Source organism: Quercus robur, chromosome 8 (assembly GCF_932294415.1).
Source record: "Quercus robur chromosome 8, dhQueRobu3.1, whole genome shotgun sequence".
NCBI lineage: Eukaryota > Viridiplantae > Streptophyta > Magnoliopsida > Fagales > Fagaceae > Quercus > Quercus robur.
Genome location: NC_065541.1, coordinates 49,079,139 through 49,098,396, shown reverse-complemented (window position 1 = coordinate 49,098,396; position 19,258 = coordinate 49,079,139). Strand labels below are relative to the sequence as shown.

General features: G+C 33.6%; 2 protein-coding genes and 1 pseudogene across 2 annotated transcripts; 1 reads left to right on the top strand and 2 right to left on the bottom strand.

The window, feature by feature from the left end:
- The first annotated feature begins 333 nt into the window (after positions 1-333).
- On the top strand, positions 334-1,531 carry LOC126696408 (uncharacterized; annotated as a pseudogene).
- Positions 1,532-3,357: 1,826 nt separating this feature from the next.
- LOC126696813 (cytochrome b5-like) lies at positions 3,358-5,485 on the bottom strand. The gene is made up of 4 exons (XM_050393539.1): positions 5,228-5,485; positions 4,953-5,058; positions 3,972-4,038; positions 3,358-3,832 (listed from the first exon to the last, which is right to left on the bottom strand). The coding sequence occupies exons 2-4, from the start codon at positions 5,037-5,039 to the stop codon at positions 3,594-3,596; spliced, it is 393 nt and encodes a 130-aa protein (XP_050249496.1). The 5' UTR covers positions 5,040-5,058; positions 5,228-5,485; the 3' UTR covers positions 3,358-3,593.
- A 9,233-nt stretch (positions 5,486-14,718) lies between these two features.
- LOC126696812 (protein TILLER ANGLE CONTROL 1) lies at positions 14,719-18,896 on the bottom strand. Its single transcript, XM_050393538.1, has 5 exons — positions 18,640-18,896; positions 18,483-18,528; positions 17,607-18,274; positions 17,005-17,152; positions 14,719-15,041 (listed from the first exon to the last, which is right to left on the bottom strand). The coding sequence occupies exons 1-5, from the start codon at positions 18,643-18,645 to the stop codon at positions 15,028-15,030; spliced, it is 882 nt and encodes a 293-aa protein (XP_050249495.1). The 5' UTR covers positions 18,646-18,896; the 3' UTR covers positions 14,719-15,027.
- Positions 18,897-19,258: the final 362 nt, after the last annotated feature.

The window sequence follows — 19,258 nt, the reverse complement described above, 5'->3', positions numbered from 1 at the left end:
GTTTAGCACACATCTAATACACCAAGACATGTTTCCACAAACTAGGAATTCTCTTTGCAAAATTTATTGACCAAAGAATGGCATATGCCTTCTCCAAGTGTATGATCTATCCTAAACATAACATCTAATACATGAATATTGCATGGTTTTTTAAGTATTAATATGTGAATTATTCACACACGATGCAATAATTGTGTTTTTTTGGTGGCAACAACTTGGGAAATTTTTTCCATGGGCCGTAATACAAATTATGCATGTAATATGCTTCTAAATGACTCTAATTCCAATGATGATTTTGAGATAATTGCACTTCTTGCATTGGAAGAAGAATGATTAGAAAGAGAGAGGGTATCAACATCACATCGTGGTTCTGTTTCAGGCCATAGGTTCATCCAATGTGATCATGAGAAAGGCCAACAAAGACTTTTTCAAGACTATTTTGTAGAATCACCAGTATATCCTCCTAATGTATTTCAAAGGAGGTTTCAAGTGAGTCATTCTCTTTTTCTACGTATTAAATCTAATCTAGAAGAGAAAGATGAATATTTTGTTCAAAAAAGAAATACTGCTGGAGTTCTTGGTTTATCTTCCCTTCAAATGATGACTGCCACACTAAGGATGCTTGCGTATGGAGTAGCGGCATAATTTACAGATGAATATGTGAGAATTGGAAGAAGCATTGCAATAGAGAGTCTTAAAAAAATTGTGGAAGTCATAGTCAATATTTATTCTACAAAGTACTTGAGGTCACCAAATAGCAATGACATTGCTAGGTTGCTAAGAGTTGGTGAAAGGCGTGGATTTCCAAGGATGCTAGGGAGCATTGATTACATGCACAAGAAATAGAAGAATTGCCCATCGGGGTGGAAAGGTCAGTATACTGGTCATACTCGTGAGCCAACAATTATTTTGGAAGCAATAGCATTATATAATCTTTGAATATGGCATCTGGCATGCATTTTTTGGGTTACCTAGGTCTCATAATGACATCAACGTGCTAGACCATTCTTTTATATTTACCAAGCTCGCTCAAGGCCGTGCACCTTCGGTGAATTACTCAATCAATAGTCATGATTATACAATGGGATACTATCTTGCTAATGGTATATATCTTTCATGGTCTACTTTTGTAAAGACAATCCAGCTCCACAAGGTAGAAAGAGAAGTCTTTTTGCTACAACTCAGGAGTCAACAAGGAAGGATGTAGAGCGTGCATTTGGAGTGCTTCAAGCACAATTTGCAATTGTTCGTGGGCTTGCACATCTTTGGAGAATAGAGACTCTTGATTACATTATGAAGGCATGCATAATATTACATGACATGATAATTGAAGATGAACGTGATGCTAATGGAGAAGAAGACTTTGATTATGAAAAAGTGCCTAAAAGCATCCCTACAACAGTGTCCCATGAGCCTACAGAAGAATTTAGTTAATTTGCAATGTTCATTGCAGCCCATGAAAAAAATTAGAAATAGAGAAACTCATTCTGAACTGCAATCAGATCTCTTTAAGCACTTGTGGCAACGATATTACGAGTCATAGGATCATCTAATTTTAAGTTTTATGCTCGCATTAATTTTTATGTCTTTAGTCTTTATTGTAATTTGAAATTTCTATTCATTTATGTTAGCTTTCTACAAGTAAAATTTGATGTAATTTGAAATTTATCAAATCTATGTTAATCTTGAAATTTATCAAGTCCTTTTGAAAAATATGACTATTGAGAAATATTACCATTTGAAAAATATGACCCTAAAAAAAAAGGCTATTGAGAAAATATAATTGTTGGAAAATTTGAAACCGTTGAGAAATTTAAAAATATAACTGTTAAGAATTTGAAAAATATAGTTGTTGGGAAAGAATAAAGAAATAATTTTTAAATAGGATGAAGAAAGGATAAAGAATCTGTTAGAAATTATATTTCAAAAAGTAAGTATGTAAAAGAAAAATGTTACTATTTATTTTCTAAACAATACAAAAATTTAGAAAAACTACTGGATTACCGTAAAACACCATAATCTTAGAACATCGTTGGAGTTGGTGGTAACTTGGTATGACTGACTTTAAGGGCATTTTAACAAATCAATTTAAGCCCGAAATTTTGTGCCAGCGATTCAAGACCGAAACCCATATATACAGCCCATAGAAATCAGCTTATAAATTTGGTCCAATTTCGACCCACAAAGCCGAGGCCTAAAATCTACAAAATTTAGCCTTTAAAATCTGTAAGACAACAAAAATGGCCAGACTAGGCCCCACAAAGTAAAGCCCAAAGTCCGCCAATTTAGACTAAGGCTGAGACGACAACAATTAGGGCCTACAAGGTCCATCATTATTTAGTCAACAAGTGATTTTCAGCCATTTCTAGTTACCGGACAACAAAAATGGCTAGATGAATAGTTTTTTTTTTTTTTTTTTTTTTTGTAGTCTTTGGTCAATCTGGTTACCTGATTTTCGAGGAAATCAAAATCAGATTTCTCTTTTTAAAGAATTCAGTAGTTTTCACTGTTTAAAGCTATTGAATACTAATGTCCAACAAATACATTAAATTTTCTCCATATATAGGAAATCTTTTAACGACTATAGGAACGAGGACCTCAACATTTGGGGCAGATTTTAGGAGAAAGATTTAAGCCATAGAAAAGTTTTCACATGCTTTTACACTCCTCTACATCCTTAAACATATTCAGCACATAGGGAGAAAAAAAATCCTTCCATGAGTTTCTGAATGCACAAACAGGAGTGTTTCATCTTCCTTTACCACATTACTTATAATTATCCTTTATTATGAATCCAACATTATGTTGTGTGAGCTGCAAATAGTGCTCTTTCCTTCTTTTGTAGGTTTATTGAGTGTTGTGTAATACTTAAAAGGCACAACTAGCCTTCTTCATCGTTCATGTAGACAAGAGTGGCAAATTTTGCTCCCTGAACTGAACTCAAGTCAGCAAGGAGGTCCAAACAAGTTCAGACACTTGGTGAATCGGAAAACGACCCCAAACAAATGGTCAAACATGACCGTGCAGTTTACTTTCCTAGATTTTATGCTGTTGAGGGAAAATATTGCCTTGATTCAGGCTCGAGCAAGCATTGCTAATATGTAAATTAAGTTACGACTTAAAAGAGTTCAAAACTTTCTGCATTTCACGTCTGGTTTGGAAAAAAGAAAGCTATTTCAGCGTTGTTAAGAATCTGTGTTACCAGAAAGGAAGAGAGAGAGAGAGAGAGAGAGAGAGAGCTAAACTATAAACTTAAACATGAAACTACGATAATGTCCGGTTCCGTTATTCTATTTACTAATCAAGATAATCCAAGTAAACGTTTAATTATGATAATGGGGACACCTAAACATCTCATTGCGAGGGGGGAAAACTAATTATCATTATTTTGAGAAGTTTAAAATGAACTATTCTAAGTCATGAAACATTGTTCCTAGCATGCATAAATACATATTTATTCTTATTCATACCACAACATATCAAATGACTGGTTTCTTTCTTCTTTTTTCTACCCACGCCAGGATGGGGACAGCGTGAAAGTACAAAAAGATAATTTGTTCTATAGACTTTGGTTTAGTGGATGAAAGGTTGAACTACCCTTTTTTTCCAAAGTACTGCAGACCAAAAGCTAGGCCTAAAATCAACAAGGGCACCAGAAATTGCAAGATTTTAATTGTAAATCCTGGAGATTGGTTTTGTTGGGGAGGTGGATTGTGGTTTTGTTTGACTGGAACAGCCGGTTTGTCAAAATCACCAATGTAATATTTTTTCATCATCTCCTTTGCAGAGTCACTGTGGCCCACAAATTCAAACTCATCTGTTGCATCTCTCTCTGCAAAACTCTAGATGGATTAGTCAACTATTTTTTGGTTGACAAGAGATTGTTATCATCATCATCATGAAGAGATTATTATTAATCACCTCATTTAAAACAGAGAAATGAAGCAAATGACAAGAAGAGATTTCCTTACCGGTGGATGATATCAAAACTTCATCACCTCCAGGATGATCCTCCAGAAATGGGGTGACATCGTACACCTGAGATAGCATTTAAGCATTTACCAGTGAGCAAAATCATCCATTTGGGAGAATCAAATCCTTACATGATAAACAAATGGGGATTGTAGTTGAAGCTGAACTAAAACCCCCCTCCCCCCTATAAACATCCATACACTGGGGGGCGCACGCACACACACACAAATATATCCATACATGTCCAACAAATCTAATTCCATCCCATTCTCTTTTATTTTTAATCCTCTTGTTTACAGGGAAGATATAAAGGAAAGCCTGAAGAAATCTGCATGGGATCTTATACATCATATAGTAACGAATGATCCAACGAAATTGTTTTTAGTTTAACACATCTCATTCTAGAGATCAATTCTACTTACAACTTGGCCACATGGTTTCAGTGTAATTAATCTTTGTTTAATTAAGGTGGTTGTGAAATTGTGTGCTGACAATTTTCCCTAATCTAGAAAGTTGCATAGACAGTCCTCTTATCAATCACAAGCCATTGTAGCTTCAGATAATATGCTAATTAATATGTAAGTACTAAAGCAACACGGAGCACTACAATTTTCCCTACATTTCCTCACACTTTTACTTAATTTCCCTCGTTTTGAAAATCTGTCCCTGTAGAGAAGGGAAAATAAATCTGAAGGGGGAAGACCTAAAGAACAACCTTTCCTTTTGTCAGTTTGAACTTTGAGCAGAACATAAAAACATTGCCAGCAAGTAAGAAGCAGATGATAGAGAGTTTCGGATGATTATAAGCAAGTAAGAAGCAGATAGGAATTTGTCTTTACCAACATATTATCCACAAAACCAAGACAATAGTAGATAATATATATACTGAAAGAAACAAACCAGAAACTGAAATGATGTAGATAATTACAAAGTAAGGAGATCTAAGTCTAACAAATAGAAGCCACAGAAAGCTTACGTACTTTCCCAGAGACTATAATCCAGCAGGTCTTCTTATTATTGTGCTTTGCCACCTCTTCCAAGGTATAAACTTTGACATTAGAAGCCATCCTTGCCCCTAATACAGAGCTGGATCCCCCAAGAAATCAAAACATCAAATATAAATGTATAATATAAAAACAATGAACAAAGAAGAAAAGAAAAAAATTAGACAGAAATTTCATAGTTGGATTTGATAACAAAACATAACAGGAAAAAAAATAATCTAACAACAAAGATTAGATGAAAATTTTCTTACACAGGATAGAGAAAGAAGACGCAGTTTGAGAGAAGATGAGGAGGTCTGAAATTGAATGATAGTTTTCGCCTAAGTAGAGCTGACTATTTAGAATCCAACCATGACCAGTGCTAGTGGCATTACTTAACAAACTACAAATGTAGTTTCTTTTCAAAAGTTCACGTTGACTATGAGTTCTATGACTATAACACGAGCGAGCAAATCGTGATGGCTGAATACCGATGATCACTGAGTTGGTGCGCACACCTTGTAGTTGTCGGTGTTCACATCATGCGCTCCAATTAATCATTCCCTTTCCAAGTCAACTCTATTATTAGCTACCACGTTTTAGTTTTTACCTATTCGTTTTTTTTTTTTTTTTTTTTTTTTTGTCATGTTAACGAGTGTCGTACGGCATTAGTTAAGAATCCATTTTAAGAAATTTTTGACATCACTTTTATGGAAAATGAAAAAAATTGTCAAAATATTATTTTTTTTTCTTTTTCCATAAAAAATTCCTTTAATTAGATTATTAACCAATGTTGTACGGCACTCGTTAACATTTTCCTTTTTTTAATTCGATATCTTTCGGTGGAAAGATTTGACCGAATTTCTTTATTCAAAACACAATATACTAGTAGTACTACTTTTTTTTTTTTTTTTATATGAACATACTAGTACTACTAGTATATTGTGTTACAGGATTTTTAGCACATAATGAAGTAATTATTTATTGTATAATATAAATTTATAAAATTTTAGATTTTAAGCGATAGTGTGTATATATAAAAGAATAAGGTCATACCTACAACTCAGAAAGTTAGTTAGGAATAGCACTTGTGCAAAGCTAGGGATAAATTAATTAGGGAGAGAGAGAAAATAGAAAAAAAAAATTATAATATAATATTTTTCTATCATTAATTTGGTTAACTGGTATGACAAGTAATAAATGTTTAAAAATAATATAGACAATTGACATTTTTTAACCTTTAGATTTAATAGAAATCCACGGTCTAAATATGGTGTAATTCTTGTGAAGTTACACCAAGTATAACTTGAATTCATTTTATATATATATATATATATATATATATATATATATAAAGCACAAAACTTAGGTATAGATATTTAGCCAAGTTCCTTAATTAATTCAAGCACATAGATTGAATATAATTTTTCTTATAAAAAATAATATTATTTTTTTATAACATTATTTGTGTTGCATTGGTCAATTCAGCCATGTGTTTGAATTTAAATAGAGAATCTAATGTAAAGTAGTAAACAACTATAACTAAATTTTATCCTATATTATTTCTTATATATAAAGAGATTTGATACATCCACAACATTTTCACAATACTTTAAAACAAATCATAGGTGGTAAGTTATTATTAGTTCTAATTCAAAACTATCATTAAAATTAATTTTCTAAACACAAATAACAACCTATCATTTATAATTTGTTATGAAATATTGTCTCATTTCATTTATCGTATATAAAAAAATGAGTGTATATATGTTTCGTCTCATTTTTAGCATGCGACCACAAGCCCAAGCCCAAGCCCAAAGGCAAGCGCAAGCTACTTGAACCCCACAAAAAGGGAAAGCCCAAATTTTGTAATGCTAGTCAATGAAGGCAACTGACCACCTATGTAAAGCAAGTCTTTAGCATTGAACCTACCAAAGTGAACCCTGCACGCACTAGGCTTAGGAAAGCAAACCCAATTCATGCCGCAAGTCAAAGAAGGGTATGTGTGGCAGAATGGAAAGTGACTTTACAAGGGTCTTTTACAAGTTACAACGTGGAAATGCATCACGAGGGACTGGTAAATAAAACCTTCAATTCATTTGAAATATAGTTAGGGATGTAAATGAGCCGAGCTTTGTCAAGTAGTAAATGTTTAAGCTCGGTTCGACAATAAAAATAGAATGCTCAAGCTTGGCTTGAGCTTGATACGAGCTTACAAATAATGTTCAAGCTTAAGTTCATTATGAAGTATAAAAACTTGAACTCGACTTGGCTTGGCTTGATTCATTAGTCAAGCCAAGCTCGAGCTCAATATCAAGCCCAAACTTAAGCTCAATATCATGCTTTTGAGCTTGAGATCCAACATAAGTATATTATCAAGCATATATCAAGTTTATTATCTAGTCTATTTGGTTTGGATGAGTGGTCTCAACTTATAATTAATTAAAGTTTTAGAAAGATATGAGTTTACTTGTCAAGCTCATATTAATTTTATTACCAAACTCATAAATAAGCCTAGGCTCAACTTGTTTTGTTACTTTTGTATCGAGCCTTGATATTCACGAGTTTGTTCATGAACAATACTTTTTACTCAGGCTTTGCTCGTTTATTAAACAAGCCTAAAATTAAAACTTAAGTTTGACTTGTTTATAAACAAACAAATATGAACAAGCTTTTTATCGAGCCAAGTTTGACTTGTTTATGAACGGCTTGGTTCATTTACAGCCCTAAATATAGTATGTACTCTGAGGGAAAGCGTGACCCACATCCCAATCAAAAGCCCATGGGAGGAAGAGCTGAGCTGTAACATTTTGCAGTGACTTTTGACTTTTGTTTATTAGTGTTTATCTATTTTTATATTTGAAAATTATTTTTGTATTTTTTGTTAATTTCTTATTATGAAATATAGAATAAATTTGATCATTCTTATTTGGGTTATATTTAATCTATACTATAGTCAGAATAAACAATAATAAACAAAATAATTTCTCAATACAAATTTTTTCTTAGTTATAGTCTAATTAAAAATAAATAAATATGCTCACAAATTAAATATAATAACCAAAACTCAAAATCAAAACATACAGAAAAGAGTTCTAAAATTGAGCATATAAAAAAATTAAAAACTTACATAAGAGAACCAAGAACTTAAATGGGTGTCCATTATTTTGCTTTTTTATAGTAAACTTCCTTTAAAATTATATCCTACACGCAAATTCAGAAGCAAAAAACAATAAGTAAGATGAATTTATTAGATTAAAACATAAGCATAAATTGCATCTTGGGAAAAAAAAAAGTAAAAAAAAAAAATACAACAACATGGGGTGTATTGTGTGGGATTTAATTATAGGAATGAATTTATTAGTTAGGAGAGATTATATCAAATATTCATGGCTTAATATATATATATATATATATATATATATGCCTGTATGGTTTAAAACTTAACACTTAGCACACCTGTGTTTAACTCTGTTTAGTTTCCGTTACCCACCTCCATTAAAATCAAGGATAAAAATGTATTTTCTCTTCCCTTTTATGTCTCTCTCCTCCAAAAACAAAAAATAACATAAAAAACACAAACAAACAAGATCAAAATGGGCTATTTCAAGCCCAAGAATATGCATCTCATAGATCATGGCTCAAATAAATAAATAAAATTTCAAAACCATAAGTCCATAACACAAGAACACAACATTTGTAAATATAGTTCAAAATTTTCAGTTACACACATCCAAAACCCTTTAAATCCTTTGAATCCATACCCAAAACCTCTCTCATTTTTCAAACCCAAATTGTAATAAAAAAAAGTTTTAGAACCCAAATCATAGATTAAACAAAAAATAGAAACAAACCAAAGAGAGAATTTCAAAAAAAAAAAAAAAATGAAACCCACAACCCAAAAGCTTAAATTATGAAGCTTTTAGGAAAGAACCTCATCTTTCTCTCTTATGAGACGATCCTTGGTCTCTTTGTACAGAACTTAACGCTACCTTTGCACCCTAGCATACAAGAATGGCAGCAACACTGTGGTTGCCACTCCAGTCATCAATGCAATCGACCAAAACCCCCTGGCACATGCTGCATAATTCCAAACTCGACAAGCCACCTTGGAGACCCCAGCTCTCAGAATCTCCAAACTCAATTTCAAACCCCTCCTTATCTCATTAGCCACTTGGGGCTGTGACAACCTTCCTTTTTCCTCATCACCTTTAGAATTAGATGACACCGATGATAAGGAACTTGATTCTGGATCTGGGTCTTGAGTGGCTTCAAGTTCAAGATCCAATAATGGAGGGTAAATGGAACAATTATCGTTGTAGGCCTTCATGGTGGATTGGAGGGTAAATGGAACAGTTATCGTTGAGGTAATTATTATCTATAGTAACTATCATATCTTGTTCCACAATTGTGGGAGGGAGCTTGGGAAATAGGGATTGGATTTGCTCCCATTCGTCCAAGGATTTATGAACCTCAAAAGTTTATAAAAAAAAAAAATGAAAACCCATGAAGCAAAGATAGTCATGGTTGATCTAGGTTTTCGCTGTGGTGGCTAATCGGCCTCATCAACGCCACCATCAGAGAGAGAGAGAGAGAGAGAGAGAGAGAGAGAGAGAGAGAGAGAGAGAGAGAGAGAGAGAGAGAGAGAGAGAGAGAGAGAGAGAGAGAGAGAGAGAGGCTAATTTACTCAGATCAACAACCTAGATTGACTTTCGGTGAAGTGGAACAAAGGGATAAATCTGAGTTTGAAAGAGAGAGACGATGGGAGTGAGTGAGAGAGAGACGATGAGAGTTTGAGAGAGAGAAATGATGAAGTAAATGAGTTGGCCTATCAATTTGATCTTGTTTTGACACACAACTTTTTTTTTTTTTGGGGAAAATTCCCTCTTTGATCTTGTTTGTTTGTGTTTTTTATGTTATTTTTTGTTTTTGGAGTAGAGAGACATAAAAGGGAAGAGAAAATATAGTTTTACCCTTGATTTTAACGGAGGTGGGTAACGAGACTAAACAGAGTTAAGCACAAGTGAGCAAAGTGTTAAAGTTTAAACCATAGGTAGAGAAGGTGTAAACAGGCTAAACACAAGTGCGTTTACTGAAATTTGCCCTAAAATTTTATCTAAATTAAATTATTTTGTTAAATCTTATCCCTTAGTCAAGAGTTTTATAACTTAATATCCTAATAAAATATTAATTTAATAAGATGCAACTTGAGGGGAAAAAAAAAAAAAAAACAAAAACAAAAACAACAACGTGAGTTGTGTGGGATTAAGTTTAGAAAATTTTGATGATAGACTTTTAGTTTTATTTAAATTAAAATTTTATTAAATATTAGCCCTTAATTTGAGGGAATATATCATAACAAATAATATAAAATTAACTTACTAATTAGTTGTTCTTGAAATGTTAATAATAGACTTTTAGTTAGAGTAAAAGTCAAAATGTTTTTTTTTTTTTAAAGAAAGAAAATGTGGATTGTTGTCTAAGATTTAAGTTTATAATTTTTGATAATAGACTTTTAGTTTGAACAGAATTTAAATTTATTGGAGTTTAAATGTTTAAAATTAATTTACTAATTAGTTGTTCTTAAAATATTGATAATAGACTTTTAGTTGGAGTAGAAGTCAAAATGTGGGTTATTTTTTAAGAAAGAAAATGTGGGTTATTGTTTGGGATTTAAGTTTAGAATTGTTTTTTATAATAATAGACTTTTAGTTTGAATAGAATTTAAATTTGTTGAAATTTAAATGATAATTTTTTATCTAAATTAAACCGTTGTTAAATATTATCACTTAATTTGAGGAAATATATCTTAACAAATGATATAAAATTAATTTTCTAATTAGTGAGAGTAGCCATTTGACGTAACCACAACTTCTAAACCCAACTTTTATTATATAATATATGATAAGATATTGTTTATTGTTTGGATTTTGGATTTTGTGTTTGCTTGTAGGCTGGTAGTGGTAGGATAAAACTTGATTGCGCATTTTGCAGGAGTGTTGGACCCATTTCCCCTTTGTTTTTAGCAAAAGCTTAGACTAGTGGTTGTCTAATCAACTTAGGGCAATTATTTTAGGTGTAAAGAAAGGACACCCACAACATAAATTCTCTACATTTTACTTGAAATACTTTATCACCTCTATGACATTTGTTCTTACATATTTTTAAGGTTTTTAAGAGATAATAGGTATGACTTATGATATAAATTGATGGATCATAATCTCTTTTTCTGTTAAATAATATTGATGAGCTGCACACAAAATCCTACCTCTAACTTTAATGCTCCAAGTCTCCTATGAAAGGGAAAAACAATCCTAAATTCCTTGTAAAGATGACCATTTTAGCATTGGATTGAACAAACAAAAGCCAAATCTGACCCAAATGGGTGACCATGTGCCTTTATTGTGGGGTTGCAAAACCATAACTTAATTACGGGCATATATGTATTTGTGGGATTGGAAAATAGCCTAGAAAAAGACCCTCTCTCTCTCTCTCTCTCTCTCTCTCTCTCTCTCTCTCTCTCTCTCTCTCTCTCTCTCTCTCTCTCTCTCTCTCTCTCTCTCTCTCTCTCTCTCTCTGGTTTGAGGGTTTCATCTCAAAAACCCCAAGTCTTGTTTATCAATAAACATGTTTATCTCAAAATAACTTGATTTTTGTTCATCGATGAGAGTATGAGATTGTTAAGGTTGTGGTGATTAATTTATTTTTAAAACATGTGGGATGAAAGGGCTGTCCAACACATCTGAAAACCCAACCCACCCAAGAAACCCGACTTGATCCAAGCCGCCCGACTCGATTACTCTAGTGCTCAGTGGTGGGTCACTTCCTCTAGAAACCAACGTCGGCGAATCAATTGTGGATCTTGATAACACTTTAAAATGTATATTTATTACATATTTATTTGGTCATTATCTCCTTATTATTATGCTTAATTTGTATAATTAAGCTATGATTTGAATTAGTCCCTATTATTTATCTTTACATAATTTATTGAATAAAATTCCATTTATTATGTAATTTTATAGTTTCTAGATAATCATGTAAAATATGAGCTTATAAGAGTTTGTGGAAAAATGGAGGCTAAATTAGAATTAAAGAGGAGCTAAAAGACCATGCTAAAATATCTAAGGAGATGCAGCTAGAGTGCTTGGGTCGTTTACCATGTTTAGAAGTTTCAAATTAAGGAAAGAAATCAAAGAGGCATAATTTAAAAAAAAAAAAAAAAAAAAATCATATTTGAGCACTGATCAGTATTTTGGGCTTATCTCTTTTCTCAAAAGTCTAATTGACTCAAGGCTAGATAAGCTGGAACCTTGACTTATATATCTACAACTTTCTAGTTTTGAGTTTTTTGAAATTCACACTTTAAAAGGCCAAAATTAATTCACAAGTTGTTGTTGAAAATCTAAACGAAAATTAAATAGTCAAAAGTTTTATTTTCTTTATACACTTTTATGTTAGGGTTTTGAAGGGAGGCCATGAAGAACAAATTTTGCAGAGAAAAACTTGTATTTTATTATTCTCTCATGGTAGCCTAAGCTCTTAACTAGGGCTAGGGGTTAAGTTTCTTCTATATGATATGATAATTCATTGTGATTAATTCTTTCTAAGATTTGAGACAACAACATATTCGCTTGTTCAATTAGATTTCTTTTGATGTATTAGTTCTTCCATGTTTTCAACATATTTGCTTTTCTAATAGTATCAAATAGAAATCAAGTTTTATAATGAATGAGTTTTTTCTGAAAACTATTCTAACTGCATTATAAATCTAGGTTATCATGCTTTCTCGAATTATCTCAGTTCAATTGAATCACGGGTTTTTTATTGTCTAAGAAAAATCAATTATGAAATAAATATTTTCTTAGATCACAAAGAATTTCATATCGATATAAGGAAAAACGCCAATGCCCTGTTTAATTACATTGTCTTTGAATTTACCCCGCTCCTTATGGTTCGACCTTGGTACTCTGAGAATTATATTACTATGATCTCCTACACTTGGAAATGACTATGAGCAAGCAAATCTCCACCCCTAAAACCTGAAAAACCCGATCAACTATACAAGAGTTTCCTGGCGAGATTCAAGCATTTTCAATGAGATCTCAGCTAGATCTAAATAGATTTCCAACAAATATTGTGAGATTTCCTCCTAATCCAGTGGAAATCTAATTGAATTCGGTGAGATATCGCGAGATCCAGCAAGATCTCACCAATTTTTCGCTAATTTTTGTGTTATTTCTTCGAATTTCCACCTCTACGACATCGATCCCCACCCATTGAAGGCCCGGTCTGATCAATCTCTTTGGTTGGTGATGGGTTGAGATATCCTCCACACAATCAGATTGGGTTGGGTACAAGTTGAACCCAAACCCAATCTAGTCCAACCTATGGAAAACCCTACAGATGAATCGTGGTGACATGTTTTTCAATTTGCTAATAGTATTTGGTTTTTATTTACGAAACCCTTGAACTAAGATTGGTTCTTGGTACTTGGTTTCAATTTGCTAATATTAATTTTGAGAAGCCTTGCACCAAACCGCTTCATCCTCTAGGGAACCTTGGTTTTGGATTAGAGACTTTAATACTGTACTTTCCCAAATTGACAAAAGAGATGGGAGTACTCTAGCAACATCTTCCACTGATGGATTCACCTCTCTTATTAATCATCATAGCTTCATAAACCTTGATTTCTCAAAAAATCATTTTACATGGTCCATTAAAAGACATGTATTGCAGTAATTTCATGGTTTGATTCCTCCACAAAGATTCATTTGCTATGCGAATGATAACTAAATCGTGCCTATCACAATAAAAGTCATTTGAGAGAAGCAAATTGAGTAACCCAGGTTAGCTTTGTATTAATTAGTTTATTTGAAAATTGTTAGCCTTTTTATTTTTTTTAGGTAGTTACAATATGTTGCAACCTTGCACCTTGAACTCTTTCCTCTCTAGAACCCAAGAGTTAGTTAAAAATAAAATAAAAACCAAGACCAAAAATCTAACTGGGGTATTTGGCAGCCTAAGTGGCCAAAGATATAATCACCACTAGGCTTGTCCACAAGTCAGGTTGGGTCGGTTTGTGCCCAACCCAAACTCGACCCGAATAATTCAGGTGGAAGAAAACGTAACCCGAAACTTACTCAGAAGATCTAATAAGATCTACTAGTTCAGGTCTCATCAGTTTTGGGTTGTATCAGGCCAGTCTTGGGTTTTATCACCAAAGTCGATATTTGGCCGATTTCGTTGAGATTCAGCCGATATCTAGCCCATTCTATCGAGATCCGGCTGATATTTAGCTGGATCCGTCAAGATCTAGCCAGACCTATCAATATTGAGCTGATATATAGCGGGACCCGACGAGATCTGGCCCAGATTTCGTCAGATAATGACAAAATCTCACCGGATCTCAAAGAATTTGGACTAAATCTCTATAAGATCTCGCTGAATCCAGTTTGAAATGCTTGAAAAATCGCCGGAAACAATAAATCTTACAGGCAAATCGGGTTTCAAAGGTTTTGAGAAAGGAAACCTGCAACCAACCCACTGAGGTCAAGTTTAGAGAGCTCTAGACCTGCGTCCAACCACCAAAGTTGTTAGATCGGGTGGCGGCGAGTCAAGTACAAGCGGGTTGGGTGAGTGGGTGCCGCTTAGACACCCCTACCCACCACAAGGGTCAAGATACCGATAGGCGGCTGAAGAGCCATTGGAACTCTTGGTTTGTTGTTATTTATCACATAATAAAAAATCAAGTCAAGAAACATTCAAGAATTAGTACCATTTTCATTCTATTGTAGGCTTGTAGCATTAAAGTCCAATCCCACATACCTAACATGATGCATCCAAATACCAAAACATAAACCATTGTAGTTTGTCAACTACGCAACAAATCAAACTTCAATCATACACTAAAGCCAAAACATTGGAGGAACCTTACAAAACAGAATCACATGGTCCAGTAGTTCATAAACAAGAAAACCTAATTAATATTGTCCTTGAAAAGTTATTTTATAACAAAAAAAAAAAAAAAATACACATTTCTAGGAGACCAGGCCATTATTCAGATGAAATTTCAGACTGTAGCACCTGCAACAACAAGAGGGAAAAATTATCAACAAAGCCCATGCACCTCTCTATTTCCAAAAATATATGCAGTTACATGATATATCATGATGTTAATGGTGACTCTAATCATGATCAAATGAATCACTGGACAAACAGACAATGGGTTTCGTTCCCACTAGTACATCGAGCTGTGGCAAACATAGCAGGCCCATTAAAGAGAAATCGTGGGCCGACGTAAAATTCGAATAAAATACAACCACCATTGGATTATAAGCATATCAAAGAATGATTGAAATTCATCAAAAATCAAAGAATGATTGGAATGTCATTATGTTGATACCTTCCTGGTTGGATTTATCTTTCGAATTGTATTGTAGAAGGGACCCATTACTAGTAGATGGTTTAATCATATTGAAGATGACAGTGAGGATGGCTTCTTTTTTGTGTACCCACCTTGACCTTCTCATGCAAATTGCATAACACTTAAAAGAGTATGTACAAGTATAACAGGTTAATAAACTCCTATAATACAAGAAGAAGGGTGAAAAAGTAGGGATGGCAATGGGGTAGGGTGGGTCCGAAGGATGGGGTCTTCGCCCCCGCCCTACATGATTTTGTCTTACCCCATTCCCACCCCTTGGGGCCCTGCAAAACCTCATCCCATCCCATAAAACTCTACTTCTTGTTAATTTGCTCACAACTATTACAATTTTTTTTAATAAAACCTGCTTCGTTAATAAAAATATACTTGAAATTACAAATAAATTTATCCTATCAAATCAAACTAATTTTTAGCAAAAATTGAATAATATTATTAAAATGTTTAACAAGGTAATATCACAACAAAAACAAAAATCTCAAAATACAAAATCAATGATTCAATAATATATAAATTTGTTTATAATAAAGACAAAAGAAAATGTTAAAATTGGTACCTTATTTCCAACCTTGCTAGAGAAAAAAGGAAAAAAAAAAAAGCCTTGTTGAATAAAATAAAATAAGTTGATGATATTTTTTTAAATAGGAGGGTTTTAGGGTATGAAAAATTTACAATTTAGCCCTTATCAATGCAGGGCAGGGTGGGGCGGGTTGGGTCTAAAAAGTCTAAATCCATCTCCCTGTCCCGTGGTGCGGGACTAAAATCTCATCCCATCGCCACCCCATCACCTTTGCAAGGCGGGGAAAACCCATGTGAGGCGAAGCGAGGAGGGGCGGGACAAAATTACCATCCCCTGAAAAAGGCTAGAGTATAGAATGTGAAATGACGAGGGACTTGCATTCTTTTCATTTTTGGACATAAAAGCTAAAGTTCCATACCTGGGTCAATCCATTAATAATTGATGAGCAATGCTAAGTTCACCAAAAATATTTACATTTTCCCCCCCACAATTTATTAAAGAATCAAGTTATGATTGGTGTAATCAATTTCACACAAACCAATTCCAATATATCATTTCAATAATTATGAAATTTTTTTGTACCATTAGAGTTACTCATAATTGGTATGCGAAAAACGGAACCTTTTGCAGCCTACCAGACCAAAAGAAACGACTAGAAATAGAAATGTAGCATTTTTTTCATGAATTTGGCCTTTAAATTTGGCAATAGGTCCCATTTAGACTAGATGATGGCAAGACTAGGGGACATGTGATTTGTTTTCTCTTTTTTTCCCCTCTTTTCCATCTGGGAATTGAAGTTCTAAGGACATCGAATTTTCTCTTCTTTCCCCAGATGTTATGACATTCGGAAACGGGACATGGCCATGTTAGTACTTTACCCCAATTATTGGGTGTTCAAGATTGACATCGAATCACAATTATTGAAGGACACTTGCACTACAATGAAAATTTAGTTCACTTTTTAATTACCTGCTCTCAGTTAACCATGCTACACAATTTGTAAATTGAAAAAAAAAAAAATTGCGAATGAAATATGGGGGAAAAAAAAAACAAAATTGGGGTTCTCAATAAATTGTGAAGAATACCTTGAGTTGGAAGTAGAGTGACTGATTCAGAGACTCCATGTTCATCATTGGTGATAACTCCTGTTTCTCCAGGCGTCTGACTTTCTGATTTGTGTATCTTGACTTCAAACTCTGGATGGATCTTCCTCTTCAACATTTTCCTCATAAGCTATAGCATTACAAAAAAGTTAACTAATTCATTGAACTTAGCTAACTCCATTAAAGGCCTCTATGATTAATACTCTACTACCTTATGGCTACCTAATTAAAACAAACAAGTAGCAATTATTCAATACTAGCAAAATAAAATGTCCTCATACCTAGGAAAATAAAATGCAAATCATGTCATAAACCTCAATGATTTAGGCATTTAATGACTATAGTACCATCCAGAGTTTGTAATTTTATGACATCACCCGATTTTCCTTACGAGAAGAATCAAGGTTCAAATCACTATTCCCCTCTCCTACTTGTTATAACAATTTTAAAGACAAAAAACAAAAAAAAAGACTATGGTATTAGAATGACACTCACAAAACACCAATGGGTGAATTTAAAGATTCAAAATGGTGCATGAGGGTGACAAAAAGTAGTAGAGGTGTAGAGAAAATAATATTACTCACTCGTTGCAGATTTTTTATTGGACTTGAATCCTCTTTAACTCCTTTGACACGAGGAATAAACTTCTTGGCAAAAGAAAGACCATTCTTGGTTCGAAGCACTGTTTTTTTACCAGGATTTGGGAAGAAGTGGTCGGGATCAAGTTTCTCTTTCACATCAGCATCAGCCAAGAAAAGGTCGGCCAGTGTTATTCTTTCTCCCTTCTTTTTCTTTTCCTCTCCCTCCCTGTTGTCCAATTCATCATATTCTGGAGGAGTTAGAGGAACACCATCAACAGTCATAATCACATCAGGTTTACAAACATTAATGTCATGGTCAGGGTTTGATTCCAAATCCTCAAAATTGTGTTCAAATGTTGTGAACATCAATGGATTCAGCTCTTCATGTTGGGCATTTTCGTCGCTGTCATCACCATCCCCGTCCTCATCATTGGAATATTGTCCAACTTCAGCCTCCTCAATATCATCATCCTCTTCCTCACTTTCCAAAACCAAATATTCCTTTTGTTGGTTAAAGGGTTTTAGAGGATCAAACCCAAACGTTCCAATGGTTAGAATGCCATCCCTCCAACCATCAAGCACTTCAGCAAGGGCCACTTGTTTCAGTAACGCTTGCTTGTCACTGTTATTAGTAGTTGATTCAGTTGTTTTCACGTTTCGAGCAAGCCCATCTGTGCAAAAAAACAAAATGTAAATAGAAGATACATATATATAGATCATACAAGCTTTATTTGTGTCAAAATTTTAGCAACAAACGTAGCATAAAAGCCAATAGTGTACTTGACAAGAATGGCTGAACAAGAATATTTAAAATTAATGCATGGAATATCTGGTTTTTTAAGTAGAAATTCATAAAAACCAAAGTGACAAAAATCAAACCCTTGAGGACAGTGTGATGAAACCTCTTGTGTACCCAGTTGAAGATCTACCACAGGAAAGAAAATTAAAAAAATAAATAAATAAGTGTGCTCGTAAGAACATGTGAAATACATATAGACATATAGTCTAGAAAAACAATGTGCATGCTTCTTATTACCTTCATTTTTTTTTTCTTCTTCTCTCTGCAAGTTGGTGAGTGAGTAGTCTGCAGGTACAAAGGAAATGTCAAAGTGATTGAAGGAAGGGAGTATTGGGAATGCCTAAAAGAAAGGGGCCAACTGTATGGGCATATTCAGAGGAAGACACGTGTCCAGGGAGCGTGGGGCCTAGGATTTAGCCATGTTTGTGGTGCATGGCCTGTTTGACGAGCCACCATGTTGGGTCTCTCTGGCTTGATCGATGTGCCGAAATTCTCGATATGATGTGCTTACTGCTTTTCTTCTATGTTGCATGCTTTATTTATTACCACACCAGCTAATGACATTCCAATTTTGCATTAAAAATTTTAGAAAATTGTTAGTTTATATTATACTAGCAATGTTGTAAACTTATATTGTAAACACATTAGTTGAATGTGGCAAATGTTATACACATTTGCAATAAGTTTACATTGCTAATACAATGAAAATCTTTGAAATTCTCCAAAAAAAATTTATGTTAAATTACACTTTCTAAGTTTTTTTTTTTTTTTTTTTTTTTTTTTTTTTTTAATAAAGGAAGTGGTGTCCTAGTATTTGGCAAGCTATTCCACTTCCTACAAATAAAACACGCTAAAA